Genomic DNA, 25,546 nt, shown 5'->3' on the forward strand with positions numbered 1-25,546 from the left:
AGAACATGTCTTGACACATGCATTGCTTGAGTAAACTGCACCACATTGATATAGTACAGATGATTTGGCAACAGCCTCGGCTAGAACTTCCTGTTTGGGAAATAAGACGCTGGTACGTGCTGTACAAGAATTCGACTTAAGCAGAGTGAGTAATAGCACTCCCAACCACGCTCTGCTGACGTCAAGACACTTGGCACTCATCGAGGAAAACTACAATCAAGGTGTGACCGGGGACCGGAAGTCTTCTTAAAGTCACAGTTGATTCGACTGAACAACCCAGCGGTGTTTTTTTTTAACCACTGTTTGTGGTCAAGAGTATTCTGTTACTTATTTTGAATGTATGTATCACATCCAGGTATCTCATCCACCGAAGCGTGGATATAAAATGCTGTGATTAGAGTTGTCGGAGTTGGAACAATGCCACTTGAACAGATGTAAAATGTGCACTAAAGTGCCTCTTTGCTCGGCCCAAAATGTGCATAATGCTGACTCCACATTGACTCCTACAAAGCGTGTGTCAGTTTAGCCATTAACCTGGAACTTCCCAATAGAGGTCTGGCTGTGCGAGTGGGCGGGAACGATCTTTGACTGTGAGTCTCTTTTCGTGTCCTGCCAGATCATTCGCGCCAGGAGCCGCGCAGGCATCAGGAAATTCCTGAATGTGAGGGGAGTCAGATGTTTCCAAGTGTGACTCCGCAAACCCGTGAGAGTCAGTGCACACGCACTAGGGTGGTTCTGTGGAGGCTCGGCACGAGGAAGTGATGGCACTCAGGTGTACCGTGTCTCTTCATGCCCTTATCATTACAAACAGTCGACCATCGGCGTCGACCGTTGGTGGAATGCAGCTCAATACGTTCACTGAAGCACTTAAGTACACTTTTGACGCAGTAAGATAACATTTAGCACCGTTTACTCCAATACTACGGTAAATACGAGGCCACAGCCAGCAGGCGGTTGGCACGCTGTGTCTCGACTGGAAACGGCTTGTGTGGTTCGATGGTGACAAAATCCACTTGTTTCTCAATGTCTTCCGTCTCTGTGCACAGCTGAGCCAACTGGTAGTTCGTATTTGTAGACATGACTGGTATTGATAGTTGAAAAGCAGGGTCGAGCTGGGGCTCCTCGGGAGTTTTCTCCACCGGCCTAATGGGAACAACTGTTCAAGGGTCAAACGGGTTTGAGTATCAGATATTTGGCCCCTCTGATTTATCTCGTGACCCCAGTAGACTAAACTATCCAAAGGTTTGAGATAACAAGAGCTCCATCTCCACCGGTTACTGTGGTAAAATGCTGGTTTTGCATTAACAGTCTAACAATGTGGATAATACACCAATAAAAGAGCATTTGTTATTTTTTGGAAATGTTCTTTTGATGATGTAAGTGACTTCTGCTGACAATACCTCTTAACTTCAGTAGGGTGAAATAAAGGCTTCCACTTGTTTTGCAGTCATGGTTAAATTGGTGAATTGCTTCTTCAGTATGAGGTCTGTGTTCCTCTCGGCATCATTTATTCATGTGTCCCTTACCTAGATATGGCATATAAACAAAAAAAAAACTAAAAACAAACTGTTTTCCTAATCGAGCGGCATTGGGGGATTTTATTTGGTGGTTGTTGTCATTAAACCGCGGCCTCTCTCCTTCAGGGGCCGATATCTTCGCTTTGCGTCTGTAGAGACTCACCCGTGAGCAGTTCCTCTTCCGGTTCCTGTCCCCCGGAGCTGCTGCTGTCGTGGACGCGGCGTCAGAACACCGACGTGACAAACAGCACTTTGACTGCCATTGGCTGCGTTCACGCATATAGGTCATATCGCAGATACCAAGAGGTTGGAGACGGTGCTTCCCCTCCGCGCAGAGCTCCCGCATCCTTCCTGACGTCATCGCCACGTGGTCCGCATCGTAAACATGACCTGCCTGCCTCACCGCAAAGTCACCACGGTGTTCTTTTGGGGTATTGTTGTTGTTTTCCTGGGTTAGCAACTGTGGAAATTAAAACCTTTTTTTGATGTTGTTTGTTTTGCGTCAGTTTCATTGCGAAGCAGCACACACACACACACACACACACACACACACACACACACACAGACACACACACGTCACCGGCTGTTGTTTGTAACAACAATTTTTGGGAATGAGGTGAAAGGTAGGCCGCGTACGCGAGGATGGTCACATAGTTAAAGCTTCTGCGGCTGGAATGTTTTCGATGCCAGCAACGTCGTCAGCACACCCTACTTCCTGTTGAGTAATCTGAACATGTCAAGGCCCACACATGACAGCTACTATTATGTCGAGGTAACTGTGATTTCATGAGTGTTCAGCGCTGAATTTACTGTACATTTAGTTACGTCAGGCTTCGCCGTCTAATGATCAGAAGGGAGCAAGCTCTTCCTAACGTGACAAAAGGCCTGGCTAGAACATTTTAACTGTTTAATTATCAGTAACATTTGACACAAAACTACAGTATATGATGAGTCAGTCAAAAGCTGCTATACCTGTTAAATGTTGAAATTCTTGCACAGCTGGTTTGATCTCACCATTCTCATTTATCATGAATATTTACAATTTACAGTAAGCTATACGTTTGCACAACAGGTGGTTGCATTTCTTGAATGTGTGAGAAGACCCATTTTCACTTCCATGTTACAAGGATTTCCAACGCTTAGTTGTCCAAATAAAAGAAGGATGTCAGTCTAACTGAGCAGGGCGTCAAGCCGGTCTGGTAATCTAGGAAAGTTTTAGAGGAGAGCTTTGAGGAATAGTGCAATGGGTTGAACTTTATATTAACTTCGGCATTGTGAAAGAGGAGTTGAATGTCTTCTCAACAAGTCCTGCAATAAGGAACTAAATAACAAATTACTAATGTCTATTCATTCATTCTAAAACAAACAACTTACAATTCAACGCTGCTGCCTCTCCGCACTCATTCCGTACCTTTCTATGGGGCATCAACCTCACACTTACAAGCATCCAGTATATATATATGTGTGTTTCTCAAGGTTGTGCTCTGTGATTTGACGGCTCCGGGCCGACTGCTTGGTTGAAGAAATACAAAAAAAATGTCTCTACGGTGAAGGTATAAAGTATGAATAGTTCATCTATTAATACTGCATAGTAAAAGTTCTGTACTCCAATGTTTACTTCAAAGTGAGGAGTGAAAGAGAGGCATCATCAGCACAGTGAACATCTGTTATTTTAGTTCTAACATATTAGTGGATAGTTTAATGAATAAGTTTGCATTCAGTGACATTTTTCAGAAGTAGAGGTGCACATTGAGTCGTAGAACATTCGTGAGCTGTATATCGTTTTTTAAGTGCTTTGGGGCCTTTTTGAAAGCTATTTCGGGGTACGATACGTTTGAATAACACGATGCCCAAAATTTAAACATCACAATAAATCCGAGAGGCGTTTTTAGTTACGGCCTCACTTGCCTCGAGGCAAAGTGTGCCTCTGGGCTTTCAGGGAAGCACAGTGTATTTCACACAGCTTCTGACCGCGACTTGGGTGTGTGCTGACAACATGTCGGGGCAGGTGTGCTGCTCAGGACCGAACGAAGCGCAGTCTTGAGGGTAAAAATGTTTGTTTTTTGAGAGGTTTTAATCGGGAAAGCTGCGAGCAGCAATAACAACAGAGACGCAGCACTCAGACATAAAAATTCAAAGAGGCCCCAGTGGAATGAAAGGACCGGTACACTCGTGGTCTACACAATGGATCCGCTAATTCACCACACAGCAGTGGTCAGTGCACAGGCACCTGGCACAGTGAACATTTTATAAAAGCAGGTGACATGATATGTGCTAAATACACCTTCTGATTCTAGAGGATCATCCTCAGACGTTGTTTTTGCCCTTTTATAGCTATTTATCCTTTTGGAAATTCTGATGAAATCCTTAGTTTGACATTATTTTAACAGTGGTCAGCCATGAGTGGTCAGCTAAACCGCCATTATGACTATTTATTTACAAATAGCATTGAATATTTTTTATTTAAATCAACAACTATCCTGCCACAGTCCAACATTTGGTAAAAGCAAAGTAAAAAGGAAAAGATCAGGATTCATTTTATAAATTAATTTCTGATGATACACAATTGCAGTGTTCTGTACACAGTTAGGACACACCTGTTCCCATCTATTAACCCTCCATACACTGCAGTTATTTTGAAATGACCTCTTCTTACACACAAGTTTTTCTCTGAGAAGTAGCATCCTCATTTTGCAAGGATGGCCTGGGGTTACACAAGATCTGGGCAGTGATACTTGATCCTGTGTAGTCACCGCAAGTCACTTCTGCACGTCAGTTTGGCGTTGTCACAGTCATCCACGGTGAAAATAGCAGAAGTGAACTAAGATGTTGAAATCTCGGTGGACTTAAAGACGGATCATGTACTGGTCGGTTTACCGTAGCTCAGGCGGCCTGGCTTCCCGTCACAACCCGTTGTCCGGATATCCAATGTTCCTTTCACTTAGAGGAGGAACCAAAAAAGCAAAATCACAGGGTTAAAAATCATCATTTAATAATATCAGTTTTAATTGTGTGTTCAATACTCTTGACTCTGAGCGAACAGCGTACAAGAGATGATGTGCAAACACAAAGGTACAAAACAAAAAAGTAGTACCTACAGTTTCATGATCAAATATTTCTACACAAGCAATATCAGTATTTGAGGGTCCTAAATGTGGGGTCATTCCATCATTATTTAGTTCTCTTTATCAATCAATCACAATGAAATGTCTGTCTATGGTCCTTTACAGAATAGAAGAAACAACACAACTTCACTGGTTGCAGTAAATAAGCATCTAAAGTTTATCAACACTAAAGGAATAAATGTGAAAAAAACAGGGCCCAGGATAGAACTTTGAGGCACTCCACAGATTACCTGTTACATAACAACAACAACAACAGAAACCAACTCAGAAACAGACCTAATTTAAAGGATGAATCTGTTGATATTTTAATTTTCAACAGCTCCTATAAAAAGATGAATCGAATGTTGCGTGACGCTTCATGATTAATGACTAATCCCTATTAAAAACCAATCAATGAGCCACCCAGCTAGTTCCTTTTGAGTCAATTCCACATCATATTGTTGCTGTAAATACTGAAGCACTGCATTTTGTTCTGTGGCTGAACAAATTCCACAACAAATGCACATCTTATTCTTGTACTGAAGTTCACAGTAAAGAAAACATAATATATATTTTGTACCTATTTTCCTTGTCTTAGCCGATGAGCTTTGGCCTGAGTTCAACAGACAAGTCAGGCTGACTGTCATAAGCAATACTTAATGTTGCCCACTTAATCCTGTTTTAAATGGATTGCAAACTATGGCAAAATCTAATTTAACCAAATTGGCTGAAATAGTAAATCACTGTGTTGTCGCTCATATGTGCTCATCTGTAGTTTTTTATTTGCCGTGATGAATAAGGTGATTGCACGTTATGAAAGATTAATCAGCAGATCATTTTACTTCAAATCTGTGTAACAAAGAAAAGCATTCAATACAGTTTTTTGAAACTGCAAATATTTGACATTTCTGCTTGAAAAATGAATGAAACGGTGATTTGATTATCAAAATAGTTCCAGTTCATTAGATTACTTAATGTATTGAGAAATTCTTGCAGTTGTACCATGAATTTGTGTTGTTAACCTTATCTGTGGACATGCAACAAACCCAGATCCATCTTTTTTTTTCTCCTTCTCCCTGTTGCTAACATTGCAATTTAACTGCAAGCAGTCAGGAGGTTATGTTACTCATGATGTAAAACAGAAACAAATGTTCTGTCAGCTGACACATTGTGAAACTAACCAGGAGAAAAAACGGACCAAAGCCAAGTTAATTAATTAAAGAATCGTGTCAAATAGATGGTTGAGTTTTCATCCGACTTTTTCTGATCAAATCGGAAAACATGGGCGAACGCCAAGTTGTAAAAAATGGATTTGTGGGAGAAACAACTAATAAAACACCAAAAGAAAGTACTAACATGACTCATAGTGGGAAACATCTTCCATTTCTCAACCACTGGTACAGAGTGGACATTAGAGTGACAGGTGTGTGTGTCTGTGTGTGTGTGTGTGTGTGTGTGTGTGTGTGTGTGTGTGCGTGCGCATGTATTGCCTTATCAGAGGAGTTTTTGAGGATGCCAGTTGGCCTGAGGAGGGGCGGTGATGCAACGCGGAGCTTACGGACAGACACTGCCCATTGACGGTAAAATGTGGAAAGAAGGCTGGGCTAAACTTTCAAGAAAAGAGGTCACCCTGTGTGGGAATTTCCCTCTCTCCTGTCAGCATGCGCGCCAGGAGCAGGGAAGGACTGCTTTGGGGCTCCAATGGGAAACCAGGGGGGGGGGGGGTCATTGAAGAAAGAATGCAGAGAATGTCTAAAACGAAGCTCTGCCAAACACTGACGGGTACGACGAGAGCTCCTAAATGTGCTGACAGAAGTCACAACAATGGAGCGCCGTGTGTTAAATCATTAACGCGTTATACGACATGATAATTGTTCCTGAAACTCTTTAGATGATGTTCTGTTCTACAACTTTTCCCGAAGGCTGTGTGTAAGAAACAATCATGTCTAGTGGCACTGCTTTTGTACACACTAAGTCCTAAAGCTAAACCACAACTATTTAAAGCTATTGTGATGTTCGTGGAGGATAACAATGTCTTATTCAAATGTGGGTGTAGCAGTCTTCAAGTGGTGATGTGTTGGAAACGGAGGATATTGCACAACAGTTAAAAGCTAAACTGTTCCATCATTGGGTGTGTTGAAACAACCACTGTGTTCAAAATGTCATCTTTCGACGCACAAAGCAGCAACAGTTTTTATACCTTGAGAGAATTTTTTAAAAGACAGTTGTCATTGACAATAAAGTAGACGTGTCCCCTTGTGAGCAGCTAGACAAGGTGGGGGTTTTTTAAACTCGTTTTTGGCCATATAGGAAAACATTCCCCACCCTTAATTGTCACGGCTCACCTACAAATCCCACCGTGCCCGTTCCTTTATCCTCTCTGTCTGGGGTTTGCTTGTTTGAGACAGATAAGTTTCATAGTGTGTGAAAGCGGTCTGCCGGATTGGTAAATTCTTCTGCAAACAAGCAGTGAACTTATCATGTCTGGTGTAACTTACTTTGTCACTCCCAGTTTTAACTTCTTCATTTTTTTTTTCGATGTTTTTTTTTTTACCTTCAGGTTGAAACAAGGTTTGCTGGGTGGGGGGGGGGGGGGGGGGGGGTATACGGATCTCGCCTTCCAACCAGGTCTTCTGGCTGTTGGAGCGTGACCTGAGGTGGTGTGAGGAGGTTAGTTGCTGATTAATTTGAATGCAACCTTGAACCCCTCTCTGGGCCAGTGGACCCGGCAGACTATTGACAGAGCCGTGTGCCACAGATAAAGCGAACATTTCTGCAGTGCAGTGTGACAGAGTCTATCTTCTTTTTTTTTTTTTTTCTTTTTCCGCTTTGCTCAGCAGTATCATTTCAGTATAAATTGGTGGGATGCATTTTGAGATTTGAGTTTTCGTTTCAATAGATGAGTAAACATTGAAATGCATTAGGTTAACAAGGAATCCCTTCATGTTTCTAATGTCATTTGGAAAGATAAACACTATTTTACATATTAACCCTCTTTCTTTATTTCTGTCACCAAGTGACGGCACTGATCAAACCACTGAAAGACATTTTCTGCTTTGTGGAAACCATAAATCCTTTTAAAATGTCTTTAGCCCCACTGGTGAAGACTAGATCTATTAAATCCACTGTGTACAAAAGCTAACATCACATTCCTTTAGCGAGTTGATATATTGCTGCATATTGGCCTAGATTAGAAGATGCCAAATGTTCCTTAACGTCGAGCCAGTATTTATCTGCAATATGTGATTGAAACACATTGCAATAGACAGGTCGTGAATATTTAAGGCAAGCACAACACCATCTGCTTAAAAAAGGATGAAAAAAGAAGTCACAAAGGGGAATTGTTTAGACAAAGTATAAATCTGTTTAATTCAATAAAATATCAAGTACATTTAAAGCATTTAACCATTTAATATTAAATAATTTGACTTATTTCATTCATTGCCAGCACTATTACAAAGAGTTGCATCATTTCACTGCAGCACAACTCTTCCCTTAAACAACCATTGCTCCAGATACACCAAATGTAGAAATTCACTCGCATGTCCGTAAAATATGCACCGAAATACTGCATCACGAAATTACATCTGAGAATAAAGCCACGGTGACATGTGAAGAATCGTGAATGATTGCGCAATCCATGCAGCCACTCCTTCAGTCCCATTGAAACTGTCCCTGTAAACCGGTGGCCGCTGTCTTCGCGTACCGTTTGTCCACACTAGATGACTAGTGTCCTCTGAAGTCCACCGACGACCAGACATGTGCGGTCTTAACACTGTCCGGTGGCGGAGAGCAGGTTGCGCAGGGTGGCCAGCTCTCTGGACAGCTGCTCCACGCGTTTTTGTAAACGATCGTTCTCCGCGGCCAGTTCCAGCACTTTGTGCTGAGTCTCCATGTTGCGCACTTTGGCTTTGTCCCTGCTCTTCCTCACGGCGAGGTTGTTCCTCTCCCGCCTCACCCGGTACTCCTCGCTGTCCTTGTCCAGGCGCTTCTTCGCATTCCCGGAGGACATCTTGCCACTGTGCGTCGGGGACCCGCTTTTACCTGAAGGCGCAGGTGTGCCGGGCGGGCTGGAGCAGGTCGAGGACGCGCTGGAGATGTTTCCGAGACTGCCGCTGGTGGACTGGTAGTGCACGTAGAAACCGGACGAGCCGTTCTCCATAGTTGCGTCCCTCTCGGCCGCGGCTCTGTAGCGGCTCCCGGGGAGTTCGGGGCTGAGCACGCTATCCACGCGGGTTTCCTGCAGCTCCGTGTAACCCAGCGCGTAAGGCTCCCTCGGGTCCCTCGGGTTGTCGCACTGACTGCTCTCCAGCTCGGTCAACAGCGAGTAGTTCTTGTAGTTCTGCAGAGCCGCAACTCTTTTCAGCTTGCTCTCGGGCAGGAAATCAGAGTAAGCGTCCCCCTGCAGCTGGTGGTGGTGGTGGGGTTGCTGCTGCTGCTGCTGCTGGTGGTGGTGGTGGTGGTGCTGCTGCTGCTGCTGGTGGTGCGTCTGCGCCGCCTGTTGCGGACAGTGCAAAGCCGAATCCAGGTAAACGCTGAAGTCTATCGCTCTCTCCCGCTCTTCGATGCCCAGCTCCGTCATCGAGTCGCCGACCCTCCAGTGCGCGCCGCCGCTGACGGAACCGATGATGCCGTCTCTACCGTGGATAGCAAAGCCGCCCTCGTCGTAGAATCCGGCCACTTCCATGGATCTTAAAACCCGCCGGATCGAAGGAGCATGGAGGGCGGAGGTGAGACGCCCGGGTCGGTTTGTAATTTTGGATTCAGTTGCCTCAGTGGTGAAAGTGTCTCGAGTTTATGTCTCCCGTGGTCACTGCCCCTGACAGCGCGCGGTGGAACTTTGTAGAAGCTGCGATCATGTATTGGGAGAGATTGACAAGTCTTCCTGTCTCGGGGGGGTTTTATTAGACGCGCTGGGCGGGGCTTTGGCTGGGCAGGTGTGTGACGCGCAAGATAGAGAGCCAACCGGAACACATGTGCTGTTTTTGGATGAACTTTCTTGTATGTAAACGGTTTATCTGGTTTTTTGTTTGTTTGTTTGACATTTTTGACAAATATCCGTGGTTTTATCTTTGTGTGCAACCACGTAAAAGAGTAACTTAATGTGTTTTTAAAACAAAACAGACCAAAAAAAATCATACGTGAAAATAAAAGCCAACACCTTCATTTTCACATAATTCCCTTTCTTTACAAGCATTTATTTACAACACGTCGATTCACGCCGTTTTTCAAGTCACATCTCAACCCTCCGCCAATAATGGAGAACAAACAAATCCGACACAGTGGCCCTTAAGTTCATGCGTAATCACGCCATAACAACGATGCTCACGAAAAGCATCCCGAGACACATCTGCAGACAGCTGTTTCCCCACAACACAGACAGCAACTAGTCTAAACCGGTTTGTTGTTGTGTGGTCAAACTGTACAAGATGATGCATCCTCTCCAACACTGTATGAGGGTCAGGGCGGGTGTTTGGTCACTTGTCAGCCTTCTGTATGACTCACACTCTTAGCAGTTTCTTTTTTCATTATCGTCCAAACTTGGTCCATATTTAACTCATTACATTACTTTTGACAAAAAGGGAGCACAGTGACTAATATGCGCCGTTGGTCTGAAGAAGCTCAACGACCAAAGCTGCTCAGATCTACAAGTTATAGTCAGAGCTGAGTGACGTCGTTTACCGATAAGGCCTCACTGCCATCTCGTGGTGAACTTTAAGAATGAACACCAGAACCTTGACAGCAACACAGCTAATATAAATGTTGAGGACGTCTCCACATAATCAGTTTCAGCATGTGTTGTCTAGAACGATAAGCCCCTCCCCATTCCCCAGGTGCACGCAACCGGTGTGACACTTTATTCTGTGACTAATTAACCCAATAGTTTAGAATTTATAACGTAGATTTAGATTATCATGAAGGCCCTGGTGTTGGACTAGAAGTATAACCAGTCTATGGTCAATATTATAAACTCTCCCCGAATAATACATGTGATAGTAAAGTATTTATAGTATTTTAATAGTATATAAGAGAAGTTAATCTGAAAAGTAACCAGTGCCTCCAGCTGTCAAACACACATAACCGTTAGTTAACACTGAAGCAAATAGTTTCCTCACGTCACTGTTCGCCGTCAACGCCTCACCCGCCAAAGTGTTGTCAAACCTTCGGCCTTTTTCACCTGGCTGAAGTCGCAGCGTCACATAACGTGACGGGTGACCGATGCCGCTGTTACACCTCCAGGTCGGCCAGGATGTCCGACGGTACGTAAGATGTTATAGAAACAGAGAGGGAGAGCTCCACCTACCGCACGCGCCGCGGACGACCGAAGAGCGGAGCGGACACAGCGCACCAGCGCGGGCGGGGTGAGGAAATGCGGTCTCTGCCCTCGCGAACCCCGCCCATTGGCCACTCGGCTGTCTCTGGAACAATTCTCCTCGCGCCGATTGGCTGCTGCGCTCAACGGCTCTCACCCGATTGGTTGAAAACGCTACGCTGCCTGTGGGCTGAGCGCTGGATGATTCCGTTGGTTGCTAACTGAGAGAACGGCGGCATTGAAGGGGCTGGGCCCGCACTGGAGAAATGGCGAGAACGGTTAACGAGAACGGCCGTGGAGTGGAAACACAGACCATGGAGCCGGAGGCGCCGGGCCGGGGTTCGGCCAGATGGGGGCCACAACACGCCGGGGCCAAAGAACTGGCCAATCTCTACTCCCCAGGTGAGCCGATCCTCTCCGCAGCTCCGTCTCGTGGGCTCGTTTCCCCGGTTCGAGTGGCCACAAGCGGCAGGCTTTACGTAGGGTAGTTACCAAACTAACGTCAGCAAACTGACACCGTAAAATCCTACCGAGAGGACCCAGTTTGTCTCTAACTGCTAAACCACAAATGACACCGAACAACGGGCGGCGGCTCCGTGACTGTCACAGCCCCACTTTTGTTGTCACTCAACAACAATCGTGCGAGGGTTGAGGTTGTGTTTGTGTTTGTGTGTTGAGTCGCGCTCGTCTTTTGACATTTCCCCCCCCCCCCCACACCCGGCAGGCACCGAGTTAGAAGAGCATCCTGCTCCTGCTTCCGAGAGCTTTTCATAACCGTGTTATTTCTGTGCCCGTGCACTGTAACTCACGTCCAAACTGTAGCCTCCCTTTTTTTTTTTTTTAAGTTGTGCGATGTGGACAGGTATTTCTGGTCACGTGACAAGCAAAGTGAAGCGTGGACGTCGAGGAAGGAAGCATCCGATCAGTTCATCGCATGGCCTAGTTTACTAACCTTGGGGACGTTTTGGTTTGGGACATCTGTTCACTGGTAGCTTTATCAGGACCTCGTGTGTTGAATCACACTAATACGTCTGCTTGTGTTTTTTTCCCTCTTTTAAGGCAAAAGATTTCAAGAGTGGTTGTCTGTCCTCCTCTGCTTCTCTCTCATGGCCTTCAATTTCATTCACCTTCTTGCCAATTTCCACCTGGGACATCTGTGGTACATCCTGTTGAGCATTGGTGAGTGTCGACTGAAACCGCGTCTAATCGTCTCTTGTTGGATCGTCACCGGTTGAGTTTGTCTCTTGACAACAGAACTCGACGACCAAGTTTTCTCACCTTTTCCCCCGGTTCTTTTCACCTCTTTAAACTCCTCTTCAGTGGCGGGAATACTCACTGCGGACTTCGCATCGGGACTGGTTCACTGGGGCGCTGATACGTGGGGGTCAGTGGATTTACCCATCTTTGGAAAGGTAACGCATCCATTGTTTATACTCTTGATGATCTTGTCTTTTTTTTTTTTCTTCTTCCAAAAAGGCCATTTCCTGCATTAATACGTCACATGTTTTTCAGGCCTTTATACGACCATTCCGGGAGCACCACATCGACCCCACGGCCATCACCCGTCACGACTTCATTGAGACCAATGGCGACAACTGCATGCTGACCATCGTCCCTCTAGCGAACATGGCCTTCAGCTTCCTCACCCTCTCCCCTGGTGAGTTTCCTCCCGACAAACCCCGTCTGACATGTTCGTCTGTCTGATTTTCTTTTTTTCTTCCCAAAATCGTTTTCCTTTTTGATATGCACACACTAAACCCATTACTCTCCGCCCCCCCCTTTCCAGCTGAGATTTACCGCTTCTACGCCTGGTACTGCTACTTGTTCGCATTAGCCATCTTTGTGACCCTGACCAACCAGATTCACAAGTGGTCGCACACGTACTTCGGCCTGCCTCGTTGGGTGGTGTTCCTGCAGGACTACCAGGTCATCCTCCCCCGCAAGCACCACCGCGTCCACCACGTCTCCCCGCACGAGACGTACTTCTGCATCACCACAGGTTGGTCTCCGCTCTCTCCAGTCGACCGGGTTTCAGTCGGCCCTCGCCGTTTATGGGCAGGCTTGTCATTGAGCTCTGTCCTCTCCAGGTTGGCTGAACTACCCTCTGGAGAAGCTGGGTTTCTGGAGGAACCTGGAGGATCTGATCCAGGGCGTCACCGGAGAGAAGCCCCGGGCGGACGACTTGAAATGGGCTCAAAAAGTCAAGTAACGCCGCTGGCTAACTGCACCCTACCTCAGAAGACCCTGGCTCCGCCCAGGCTTCTCGCCCCCCCCCCCTTCGTTTTGCCTCGCACGAACTGTAATCTATAGAAAGGAAGAACTAACTCTTTCTGATGCCATAGCTTTAAGTCTTGCACATTTTGTCTGTTTTTCAAGAGGGCTGCGTTGCGGGGATTTTTCATAACTCACTGATGGAGATCCTCATTTCAAAAAGCAATACATCCTAAACTCTTCGCGGGTCTAAAACAACTCATCACTTTTTTGAGCTGGTTTGCAAAGTGCGTTCGCTAAGAGGGTTTACTCGGATGCTTGATAGTCGGACACAGGTGATCTGTAAATCCTTTCCAAGGAGATTAAAAGATTTCCCTCGTGTATAAATGTCAAGCTATCCCAGAAAAGACTACGAGCGAACGCTTCTGTTCATTGTAGAGTGGATGAATCGCGTTATATTTAGCTCTGCTTTTTAGTGTCACTGGGAAACTCTTTGCTCCACCTCATCAAGGGTCCTCTTGATGTGGGACTGATACAATTGTATTGCGGCCAATTACTGTTACTCTCATTTGGGTTTGGCTGCAAGCTTTTGGGGCTGTTGTGTTAGTTGTTACTTAAAAGCCAAAATCATCCCTCCTGGATGCTACATGACAGATCTGACGGCTCAGAGAAAGGGTTTTAACTTAAACAACCAAAAAAAAATCAACCAAATTGCCGTCAGATCCTAAGAAGGCATTTTGATTGGACTTTTGACAATTGAGGTAATTTGATCTTGAAAAAGTGGCATCAAAATGTGTGTTACTGTCGTCGGCGTCGATGCAGGCCGTTAGAAATCGAATGAAATGTATCATGTCGTTCTGCCGAGTCAGCCTGGCCCGTCTGACTTTTCGATGACCGATTGTCCTCTGAAAAGCCTTTTTTAGTGTCTATTTCACTCCTGATAAACCAAGGAGATTTGCAGCAGACACTGTTTTTGTCCAGCAGCCTTACTCACCACACCTGCAGTACATGGAACCGTGTCTTTTAAAAAAAAAAAATCTTGTTTTGTTTCATTTAGCACTTCTTTATGTTGTGCAACTATGATTCTGTCTGTCTGGGATCTGTGGCCTAGTTGGTCAGCAACAGATACACACAAGTTGTGTGCGAGCAGTGTGTAACACTGTTTTCGCTCCTCGCGTCGTTCCCGGTGAGGGATGCGTGCACACTGTGCCGACTCGGCGAGGTCACTTCGAGCTTCGCTGTCCGCTTACGATCCAGTGACTTCTTCCCTTTTTAGAGATATTGCCATTAACTGATTAGTCTGAGAGATTTTTTTTTTTTTTTTTTAATGCTTTAGTCTGCAATTTGTAAATGTATTGTGTGGCAAATAACTATGCAGTGTATTACGAGCCCTGAACCATATGTCTTAACTCGTCTGATTAGGTTAAAATGCCTTTCTTTTCTACTAGTTAACACAGTCGCCATTTTAGTTGGATAACTGGAGCTTAAAACTTACATGTACTAACTAAGCTACACAAATGTAAGGACGCATGTGTACGACATGTGATGTACTGGGTCACCAGCTTCCTGTTTTGTGTTTGTGTACAGCAAACACTGGCTAGGTAGCTCTGGGCTCATCCATAAGATCATTTTTGCTGCTTTTAAAAGATTACCCAAAATCTGGACCAAGTGGTTTCAGGGTTTGAACTATCAACATTTTATCTAATAGATCATTTTCATGCTTAAAACAGTTACGTTTACCAAGTGGAGAAAGCTGAATTGTTCATTTTGAAGTTCAAATTATGCTTTATATGATGTGATATTCCAGTTTTTGAATCCTTCATACTCCATTATGTACAATTGTTCACTACAGGTCAACGGCAGAAATACACTGCAGATTGCCAGGCGCTTGCTGAGTATCGTGAGAAGCAGTTTTTGTGTGATAGTGTAATATGTGCAGGTAAAGTGATCCCTTTACCTGCCACTGCATCTAGGTTGAGGCTTGCGCAGAACTACTTTAGTTTTAGCTTTTTTAAAATCATAATTGGCCAATATATATATATAGTTTGGGAAAGTAGACTAATTTGCATCAAGATTGACTGACAGCTTTTTTTTATAAATAACAGTTGGCTTTACTCAATGTTTTGGACCGTCAGCAAATTAATTTGTGTCGATAAAACAATATGTGTTTTAAGGATATTGGTAAGAAATACTAGACCTGCAAATTACTTTTAAAGTTGGACAAATCTGACAACCTTGCAATAAATATTTACGGTGAAGGAAGCCTCCACGTAACAAACGTAACTTGCATACAGGCTTGTGAATTTAGATCCAACATGCATTAAGTTATTCACCATTCGTATTCTCCAGATGATCTTGGGAATGTGGTTCAGTGGGTTATTATAAAATTGTGTTAAAGGTAAAACTTGTTCAAGTTATTATTTTCCAGCCTGTTGGCCCAAATAGCTTAATTATTTAAACGCAATCAGTAAAGCAAACGTGGCCTCTTCTTATTAAGGTACAATTTGTGATTGTGGTTTGTTTTGTTTTAGAGACGAGTGTCAGTGAGTTTGAAGGGTATTAAGTGAGAATGTGTTCTAAAACTTTCTCATTGAAAATTGTGAAAGCGAAGGAAGTTGTTGGTAAGTGGGGTGGCCAGTTCTTGTTAAGTCACACGCTTTGTTTTAAATCACTTTTGTAATGATCCTTGAACTCATTGAATTGCCTTATCCTCTCTCTGATTGACTCACTGTAGTTCTTGCCGGCAAAATAGGAAACCCGACTTTATTTTGCCCTTTGCGTCTGACTTCCTCTGAGGTCAGACTCATATTTCATGGATGTTGCAGTAGGTTATCGATGCTGGTGGTGATGGAGTCTTTGATATCAGAATAATGCCTTGATGCCTTTTTGTTGTCTTCCATTCAGAAGACTCACAATGTATATAATAAAGTGTATTTATAAATTAACTAAATAAAAGATTGATACTTACTCCTGCCTGTTTCTCTAGTTACTTTCTCAGTGGCTATACATTCCCTCTGGATTGCAGTCTTATTGGTTACTTAAAACGTACTTGACAATATATTGGTATTATCATGAATATTCTCGAATAACCACATACTCTCAAAGTTGTTCCAATATTGATAGTGCACATACTAATCTATAAGCAACCCTACTTAGACTAATACCTCACCTCCATACTGATGGTATTATTTGGGCAATGTATGTTCTTCCTGCTTTTAATCTACGCAGCCTACTAATATGTTCAAGGATAAATACAAACCTCTTTCCTCACACACGGGCCGATGTTTGGTCTATCATGGTACTGATCGTCTAACGTCACACCGGGACAACAAAGGAGCGATGCTCTGCGTTTGTTCCACGCGCGCGCAACATCGCCACAAGCGAACCGACGTGCGCGCTCCCGCTGTGTGAAGCGACAAGATGGCGGTCGCCGCCGGATCAGGTAAATGCTTAAGAGAAAAATATCACAACCATAGAATGTATTAATGGCCGAATTAAATACCGCGATGTGACTATCCAGTTTCGTAAGGAGGTTAAATATCTACTGAGGCGTGAGCTGTGTAAAAATATGCAAGCTAACGCAAAGTTGGGGCTTCTGTAGGCAATGAATAGGAAGCGATGCTATTAGCTAAGCTAACGTAACTTAAGTTAGAAGGGTAACTGTCGATAACGGGGTTTTATGTCGGTAGGTAGTCATGCAGCACCGATCACCTGAGTTCATCCTAAGTCACTCGTTGTATTTGATAACGTTAATAACGTAAATGACGTAACGTAAGTCCACATTGGTTAGCGTCGATGCTAGTGAACCACAGCAGCGGTGACGCTGTCGGCGTAATGTTTTGCCTCTGTAAGCGGATGTGCCACAAACCGACCGTGAAATGTTACCGACAGATGATGATTCGTGTCCTTCGTGCCCGAGACTGCTTAATGTCAACAATGACGCAACGTTTTTCCGTCAACCTGCGAGTGTCCCGAAGGGGCTCGCAAGATGCCGGTGATCCGAGCCCGAACCGCTGCAACATCTGTTCGCGTTGGTTCGCGTGGCTCGTTACCGGCGCGTCGCACCGCAGAGGCCGAATGACGCGGCGTCATCGAAGCCAGACCCCCGAATTTCTGGGCCGCTTGAATACTTAAAAACAAGGTGGAGCAACAGCCTGTCAATCAAGGCGTTGCTCGTTCTCCTCTCGCGTGCGTGCGCGTTGTATCTGCGAAGTCATCGCTCGTGCACGTTGACGGTTTTTGATCTGGTTGGAAGTGCGCAGGTGTCCGAGCAGGTGGTCACGTGGCTGCTTCTGTCCACAAACAGTTGTCAAAGTCCCTCGCAATTTCCGGCTCCTGGAGGAGCTGGAGGAAGGCCAGAAAGGTGTGGGCGATGGCACGGTGAGCTGGGGCCTGGAGGATGACGACGACATGACCCTGACGCATTGGAGAGGAGTGATCCTCGGCCCCCAGAGGGTGAGTTACACAAGGGCTGGGCCACCAGCATGTTGGTGGCTTTCAGAGGTGAACAGATCGCACTGAGGAGCTGCGTCAGAAGGTGGCTGCAAAGGGTGGGGATGAGTAACGTGAACAATGAGACTAATAAAACATTCCAGGAAATATAAAATATCAGTGAATAAATCCCAGGCACCATGAAGCACAGTCCTCAGAGGGAACGTCACAGCTGCTTACATTTCTTTTTGAAAATGTTTTTTTTTGTCATAGATTTTTCAGATGCTAAATGTGGTATTTACTTATGTACGCTGAGAGGCGCATTGAGAATCTTTTGTCATCTGCCTCTGGGAGGCTGAGTCTGTACAAGTGCAGCTCAATATTAAACCGTAAAGAACTATTCAACGACTCTGTACGTCCAAGGACTTTTGTCAAAGGACTGCAGACATTCCAAATCTTCATTCCTTTATCATTTTTTGTAACCGTCCTAACCGCGATTTTGCGGTTCTTGCTTTTGTCCACTCACCTCTCTCTACCTCTGTCTCTGTCCACAGACAAGCTTTGAAAACAGGATGTACAATCTGAAAGTTGTATGTGGGCCAGAATACCCGGAGTCCCCACCGTTTGTCAAATTTGTGACAAAGATAAACTTGAATGGCGTGCACACCTCCAGCGGTGAGGTACGTCAATTTCCAAAACCCGAGGTTCTGGTTCCAGCTCCGTCGCTCGACTTTAGGGGCCTTTGGCTCTTTTGAAAGAAGAAATACTCCTGATCCTGGTCTTGCTAGACGTATGAAAACATTAAGATAAAGCACACAATTTAGTTTATAATACTAAAAAGGTACCTGCAGTGCAAAAGTGTAACACATTGAGAATGGCATGTGTCAAAATAAGCGAGGACAATGAAAGGAAGACCATCGTCCTGCTCTGCAGACTGGTTCCGGGCAGATAAGAACATTTCCTGTTCCGAGTCTCACTTAGTGGTGAAGCAACCATTAATGAGCTCTAAGAAACCTCAATTTCACTTAAACTGTAGTATGTGAATTACTTATGAGTTAGAATCACAGAAAATGTCACTTTAGGCCAACATGATCTCCCCAGGAGCAAATGGAGAACATTATCTTATTTTTTTTATTGGCTCTGCCAGTGTTTGCTTTCCCTTAAGTTGTTAAAATGTGGCGGTGCCCGGCCCTTTTATTGTTTCCCACGTTATATCAAAAGGCTTTTTTAAACCAACCACAGATCGAGGACCATCAAACTTAAATTTAGTTTGGCAATAAGGAGCGGCCTGTGAAGAAAGGCTATAAAATAACTTGAACGTCTAACATTTTGGTCATTGAGGGAAGTAAGCGTTCAGATGTGTTGCAAGAGAGACCAAATGTTTGTGGGTAAGAATTCCTCCACCCAGCCTCACTGGTTCTCTGACCTGCAGGTGGACGTGAATGCGGTGACTGCACTGGCCAAGTGGCAGAACTCCTACAGTATCCGGATGGTGCTGCTGGAGCTGCGACGGCTCATGACCTGCAAGGAGAACACGAAGCTTCCTCAGCCACCCGAGGGCCAGATCTACAACAACTGAGCGCCGGCTTCTTCTGCCTCCATCGCCTCCTCGACTCTGTTTTTGTTTTGCTTTCATCTGTTTATCCCCACCATGTGACATCTCATGCCAACACCTTGACTGAGCGCGCACGCACACACACACACACACACACACACACACACAGCTGAAGACGTATGCAATGACAGACACGTGCAAATATACACTCCCAAATCTGTATACACCATCACAAAGCAGAACATGAGGTCCACATGAATACATGCAAACACACGTACACATATATCAGTACACACACACAACCCGCATAAGACCTAAACAATAACGAGTACAGGCAAATCTACATACACACAAAGACACACTTGAGCATTCATGAAAGTCATTCCCCCCCACGACCCCCCTCCCCAACCACTGGAGCTCTGGGTGGACTCGATGTGACGAGGCAGGTGGTGTCCTCAGTCCACACCAGATGTGATCGTTTGAATACTGTACATGTTACTAATCTTTTTTTTGTATTATTATTTGTTAAAAATGCAGATTGTACAATAACATAAATAATCTTATTGAGTGTACCTGCTTTGTGTTTCGCCTTTTTTACAACATCGCTCACTAAAAAAAGCCACTATGAGACAATCTTTGTTACCCCCAATGTACGTTTGACTTGGCAATAATAAGCATGTATGATCATGTGGCCAAATCTCTGAAATGTTTTCATGTCGTCCCGTTGGAAAGACGACAGCTCGTCTCCTTGTGAACATTCTTGAAGAGATATTGTGTTGAAATTGTTACGAGTCCTGTAGATAAGTCAAAAAATTGAATTTCAAAAGTCCACATGCAGGAAAGCTAGTTTCGTTGGTGTCGTGAAAACAAACTATTTGGATGAATAGCGAATGGATGTGTGGTGGGTGAGTTTACACTGTAGACTGCAGCAAAGTGAAAAGCAGAACTGAGAATGAGTGAGGCAGTCAGCCCGATAACGAGCACAAAGGACACCACGTTATGCCAAAGCGATAATACTTTGGGATTTCCCAACATTTTTACACACTGCAGGTGTAACCTTCATCAAGAACAACTGCATTCCGTTTAGATGAGCCTGCTATGGACGGGTGTTTACGCTGGTTTGCTGGGACACAGCGGCACTGTCCATGTCACTTATTACATCTTTGCTCAAGTAATAACTAAAGAAAAGTGCCTGTGTATTATTTAGAGCTGTGCTGTTCAACCGTGACATACCAAAATGTCCACTGGGGGGGAAACAGCCTTTATAAGCATTTATAAGAATCAAATGAATAACATCAACTGTAAATTCTGATTTCACTTGGTTAGAGTGAAATCTATGAGTCGGATGGAGAGGGTTCTTATACAAGGGCAGTGACCTCTTTTGATCACACGCAGGAATGAAGAACCGTCTACTTCCTTTGCATCACTTTGCAACTCTCTGGGTGAGCGAGGGAGGGGCTGTTGTGTGCTGATCAGTCAGATCTCAGTGCCACATTCATTAGGGGCCAGCAGGGGGCACCGCAGGCAAAGGAAAGTCAAAGACAACACTCCTGGAGGGGACAGGGGGGGGGGCGAATGTATGCCAGATAAAATGTCAAGGGAACCTTGAAGTGTTTCAGCCCTGATTTGACCTAATAAGAGGTGGGTGCAGTCCTGACGGCTCAACGGATATAGACGCTGCCCTCTTGTTATCCAGTGGAGCCGGCGGAGTGGACTCTGACCTACCCAGAAGCCCCATGTGATCCTCCTCAGTGTGTGTATGCAAGAACACGTCTGTCGCTGACCCCTACGCATGATGGCAGCGAGTCGTCTCCAACGCCTCCAGGGAACGAAGGGACCCGTGAGTACTTTTCTCTGTCGAAACAGGCAGATTATTTGATTAGCTGAATCAGCAGCCCACGAGCGTTTTGGTAAACTCTGTTCTTCTAAAAGCCCGAGAATCTGTGCGAGGAACACACTTTTCTTTCAGTGATTGCATTTGTTAAAATACATAATACAGTCCGTGTTTGAGACAGAGATGAGCTTCTCAAGCCAACATGGAAAACGTTTACTGGGTTGTTTTTGCACATCATCACGAGTGGTTCCCCGCATTCCTCCTCAGCGTGTGAAAAGGGATGTGAAAATGGTATCAGCTGCTCGGGACATGCGAGGCGCTCCGTGGGCGTGAACTTAAATGACTGTTTTCTGTCAGGAGATACTTGACTCCCAACTGGATTTATCTAAGAAATAAACTTGACCTTGACGTGGCGTTTTGCATTAATGCACATGAGCTGTCAGGCTTTACTGATAACGACGGAGGGACTCTCGCCGGCCACAGTTGACATTTGCTCTCATGAATTATCGACTCTTATGAATTATCGGTGATTTACGATCTCCCGACAAGGGAAAATTATGCAACACTTGAATTTATCACCTAGTGCTACCTTACACCCTGGGAATGTAGTGTTTCTCTACTACATGACTACTTTTAGCTGATGAACTGGCCTCTGTGGTTCCTCCTGCCTCTCCCTTCCTACCACCTTGAATCGCTTTCTTTTGCACCTTCAACACCTCCCACATCGCTCATTTCTTGCAATATTAAATGAAATGAATTACAATCCTTTCCTCAGATAGTTTGACAGTTCCTGACTTTCGGCTCTAGGCATGACACGCAGCAGAGGGGGACCCATTTGGGGAGGCTTCTTCTCCTTTCGCCCTGGTCTTCGAGCTTCCTCCGGACCGCACCATGGCTCTGCTCGTGCACCTGCTGGCCTGCGCCTTCGGCCTCGGCTCCTGGGTGGCCGTGAATGGCCTGTGGGTGGAGCTGCCGCTCATCGTCAACACCCTGCCGGAGGGCTGGGACCTCCCGTCCTACCTGACAGTCATCATCCAGCTGGCCAACGTGGGGCCTGTGCTGGTCACCCTCATGCACAAGCTGTGCCCGGGTCGCCTCAAAGAAACAGTCGTCATCTACTGCATCCTCTCCATCGGCGTCATCTCCTGCGTCTTGCTCGCCTTCTTCTGGGACAAGACCACGGTGGTGGCGGGGGCAACGCGTAGCACCGCCTTCTTCGCCATCACCTTCTTCCTCTCTCTGGTGGACTGCACCTCCTCGGTCACCTTCCTGCCCTTCATGATGCAGCTTCCGGCGAACTACATCACCACGTACTACATCGGCGAGGGGCTCAGCGGATTCATTCCCGGCGTCGTCGCTCTGGCACAAAGTGTTGGCATCGCCAAATGTGTGAACTCGTCTCAGACCGCAGGAAACCAGACGGACGGGGGCTTGTGGTCATCGCATACGGAGTATCTCCCTCCCAATTTTTCCACGGAGGTGTTTTTTGGCCTCCTCGCCGTGATGATGTGCATAAGCCTGGCTGCCTTCGCCGCACTAAACCGGCTCCCCCGGATATTCGATCTGTCCACCGAAAAGCTCGTGCCAGACGCCGTGGCATCCGTGAGCTCCGGCCTGGAGAACCCCGGAGCGGAGGCCGCCGGAGAGGGCGCGAGATGCCAGGGGGAGGCGGCGGCCCGGAGCGAGCCTCTGTCGACCAGCCCGAAACATTCTGTGTACCAGCTGACCTTCATCTACTTCATGGTGGTGTGGGTCAACTGCGCAACTAACGGCGTGCTGCCCTCGGTGCAGACGTACTCCAGCAAGTCCTACGGGAACCTGGCCTATCACCTCTCTGCTGCCCTGGCATCAGTAGCCAACCCAGTGGCTTGCACCATCGCAATGTTCTTCCAAAACAGGTGAACAAATCTTGGATGGATTTAGATTTCCCAAGGTCCTCGTCTTTTAAAGAAAATGTACTCCAAAGTTTGTTTGAAGTCAACCGAGAGCCAAATGCCAAATCTGAACCTCTGGGAATTTTTTGATATATCTATTTATAGTCAGAGAAGCAGTTGCAGAAGCAACTCTAATGAACGTCTGGGCACATCTCTGTTCTACAGGTCGCTGGTGTTCCTCGGCGTGATGACGGCACTGGGGACCGGTTTCGGCAGCTATAACATGGCGATGGCAGCTATGAGTCCATGTCCTTTGCTTCAGGGGTCTGTGGTGGGGGAGATGATCATTGTAAGCAACACACAAAGGTGTGGTCGTAGAAAAGACGTAGAAAGAAAATACACAGAACACATTTCTCTGTGGCTTAATCAGCGAAATGCACGAGTCAAAGTTCAACCCCTCCTTTACGAAACACCCGACTATTGAGCAACCACCTGCTCTCATAACCGATGACGTAAAACATGTTTGGGCCGTTAACACGGCATCCTGATTGTTTTTTCTACACTAGCGTATAGACGTCAGATCATCATTCAGATGGTTCCTTCTATGTTCTCTCGCCCTCCCACAGGTGCTCTCGTGGCTCTTCTTCACTGGGACGCTGTCTTACGTCAAAGTAATGGTGGGTGTCATCCTGAGAGACCAGAACCACAGCGCCCTGGTCTGGTGCGGAGCAGCGACGCAGGTGGGCTCGCTCGTGGGCTCGCTCACCATGTTCCCTCTGGTTAACGTCTACCGGCTGTTCAAGTCGGGGGACTTCTGCAGCACCCGATGCCCCTCGTGACAGTAAATCTGAGAGCCGCGTTCCTGAGGAGTCTGGAGTCAAAGGAGTAGTTTGTGCTCATTCAGAGGTGCGATGAGAAGATCCGTTCTGGGGTCCGTGGGTTTGAGCGCAGCGCTGGAGTCCGTTACTTAGCTTAGCATTAAGACGAGAGGAAACTGCTAGCTTCGCTCTGTTAAATGTACAGATCACTAATCATCTTGTCAATGACAACCACAGTTTGCGTGTGTTTTATTGGACTTTGGAGGAGTTGGTAAGTAGATTTTTCTTTGATTTGATAGTCAGATTTATTGTTGCCCTGTTTAGGTCCTAATGGTAAGCTAACCCGCTGCCGGCTCTAGAGCTCAATATACTGTATGACAATACGAGAATGGACTCTACTACTCTAATCCACAGCGAGGAATAACAAGTATTATACAACATGAAACTCCTTAGAGGTTCTCCACTTGGACCCAGAGTCAGTTATTCATAGTCATTTGTTAAAGAAAAGATCGTTGAAAACCTTTACACCGGGTTCACACTTAACCTTGTAAGTCATTTAATAAACTATGATGGGAAATGCTATTAACTTACTATGCTATTAATGTATTAAAATGAAAAAGGTGGTTTCAGGTGTTTAGGAGCATTGCACCAATCATGAAGCTGCTATCTCATTTCCCCACTAGATGGCGCAAGCACACTTCTGTGTAGTAAAACCTGCCCATGCACTTGTGCACACACAAAGTGACCACAAATCCTGCTCACGTCCATCTACACAGTGCACTTGACCGGATGAAGTGCTTGTATATAAATGTTAAACATATTAGCCAAGGATTTAATGGGACATTTCTACACCTATAACACGGGATCTTTTTTTTTACATTGAAACCTGAAAAAAAACTATTACAAAAAAGCTGTAATACTTTGTTGCTGAACATTTAATACTGTATTTATTGTATTGCTATGTGTATTCACTGGAAAGTAACAAAGCAGATTTGCTCAAGAACTACAGTTTTGAACATAGTGCTTTTTACGTTTCTACATTTATTTGACGGATAAAGCTACTGCTTACTTTATTAATTTCTTTACAGTTAAAAAATCAAAACGGACCTAAACAGAACTTTTAAGTAGTACTTAATTATGTTTAATTATTTTACTACATACAAAATACTAGGATTTTGCTACAGGACTTAATTCTTGTCTTGGAGTAGTTTTTACATTGTGGTCCATCGTCCACCCTCCCCTGTACCGAACATATAGTCACCACCTCTGACATTTGTGAGGAATGGCTTCTATTCTAAACTAGCAACAGATTAATAATTGGCTACTGGTCATGGAAACGGCGACAGCGAGAGAAGAAGACGGATCCCGGGATGCGTCTGGTCTGAGCCCCCCCATCATCCCGATCAGAGATGCTTGTGCACATCCTCTGAGGAGGACGGAGGGACGCCGGTCATCCATGGGAACCAGAGAGTGCTTTCCCATCAGCAGCTGTTCCTCCTCCCTGCCCCCTTGCCCTTCAGAAGGACAGCGAGAGGTTCCCCGGCCGGGAGGAGGAGGAGGAGGGCTCTAATTACTGATGCTCAGCGGGGGCCGGTAGCTGTTGCTCCTGCCGCTGGTCACTTGGGAGCTTCCCTGACCCCGACACTGAGTAAAAACAAAAAGATAAGGAGAGGAAAATGGGGCCACAATTAGCCCGGCGTAGCCTCCAGGGCCCAGGATCAGTGGAGGAGAAGCACAGATGGGACTTTCTCACTTGGATTTGTTGAATCTACATTGCAGCATGTGTGCGCCGCGCAGAACCACCGCGGTTGGATGTTGACGTGGATTTGAGGAATGCCTTTAAATGAAATCAGACAATGTGGGTTTTTTTTTGGTCTTGAAATGAAAAA

The 25,546-nt window shown here is 45.6% G+C and overlaps 4 protein-coding genes across 6 annotated transcripts; 3 read left to right on the plus strand and 1 right to left on the minus strand.

The window, feature by feature from the left end:
• Positions 1-7,965: 7,965 nt before the first annotated feature.
• cebpb (CCAAT enhancer binding protein beta) lies at positions 7,966-10,104 on the minus strand. The gene has a single exon (XM_040192463.2). The coding sequence runs from the start codon at positions 9,306-9,308 to the stop codon at positions 8,391-8,393; it is 918 nt and encodes a 305-aa protein (XP_040048397.2). The 5' UTR covers positions 9,309-10,104; the 3' UTR covers positions 7,966-8,390.
• Positions 10,105-10,946: 842 nt separating this feature from the next.
• Positions 10,947-16,112, plus strand: peds1b (plasmanylethanolamine desaturase 1b). Of its 2 annotated transcripts, XM_040192464.2 has the most exons (6): positions 10,947-11,336; positions 11,994-12,113; positions 12,255-12,346; positions 12,447-12,591; positions 12,721-12,933; positions 13,022-16,112. In XM_040192464.2, the coding sequence occupies exons 1-6, from the start codon at positions 11,201-11,203 to the stop codon at positions 13,141-13,143; spliced, it is 828 nt and encodes a 275-aa protein (XP_040048398.1). In that variant the 5' UTR covers positions 10,947-11,200; the 3' UTR covers positions 13,144-16,112. The 2 variants fall into 2 exon arrangements, with proteins under 2 accessions (XP_040048398.1, XP_077944833.1); XM_078088707.1 differs by lacking the exon at positions 11,994-12,113 and having other exon boundaries at positions 11,125-11,336.
• A 304-nt stretch (positions 16,113-16,416) lies between these two features.
• LOC120828835 (ubiquitin-conjugating enzyme E2 variant 2) lies at positions 16,417-19,703 on the plus strand. Its single transcript, XM_040192465.2, has 4 exons — positions 16,417-16,587; positions 17,452-17,600; positions 18,131-18,256; positions 19,009-19,703. Exons 1-4 carry the CDS (start codon positions 16,566-16,568, stop codon positions 19,153-19,155), a joined length of 444 nt encoding a protein of 147 aa, XP_040048399.1. The 5' UTR covers positions 16,417-16,565; the 3' UTR covers positions 19,156-19,703.
• Positions 19,704-20,648: 945 nt separating this feature from the next.
• On the plus strand, positions 20,649-25,318 carry slc52a3-1 (solute carrier family 52 member 3-1). 2 transcript variants are annotated; one of them, XM_040192460.2, is made up of 4 exons: positions 20,649-20,971; positions 21,773-22,863; positions 23,065-23,188; positions 23,466-25,318. In XM_040192460.2, the coding sequence occupies exons 2-4, from the start codon at positions 21,857-21,859 to the stop codon at positions 23,676-23,678; spliced, it is 1,344 nt and encodes a 447-aa protein (XP_040048394.2). In that variant the 5' UTR covers positions 20,649-20,971; positions 21,773-21,856; the 3' UTR covers positions 23,679-25,318. The 2 variants fall into 2 exon arrangements, with proteins under 2 accessions (XP_040048394.2, XP_040048395.1); XM_040192461.2 differs by having other exon boundaries at positions 20,678-20,971; positions 23,065-23,205; positions 23,466-24,239.
• The last annotated feature ends 228 nt before the right edge of the window (positions 25,319-25,546 follow it).

This window comes from Gasterosteus aculeatus, chromosome 2 (assembly GCF_964276395.1).
Source record: "Gasterosteus aculeatus chromosome 2, fGasAcu3.hap1.1, whole genome shotgun sequence".
Taxonomy (NCBI): Eukaryota; Metazoa; Chordata; class Actinopteri; order Perciformes; family Gasterosteidae; genus Gasterosteus; species Gasterosteus aculeatus.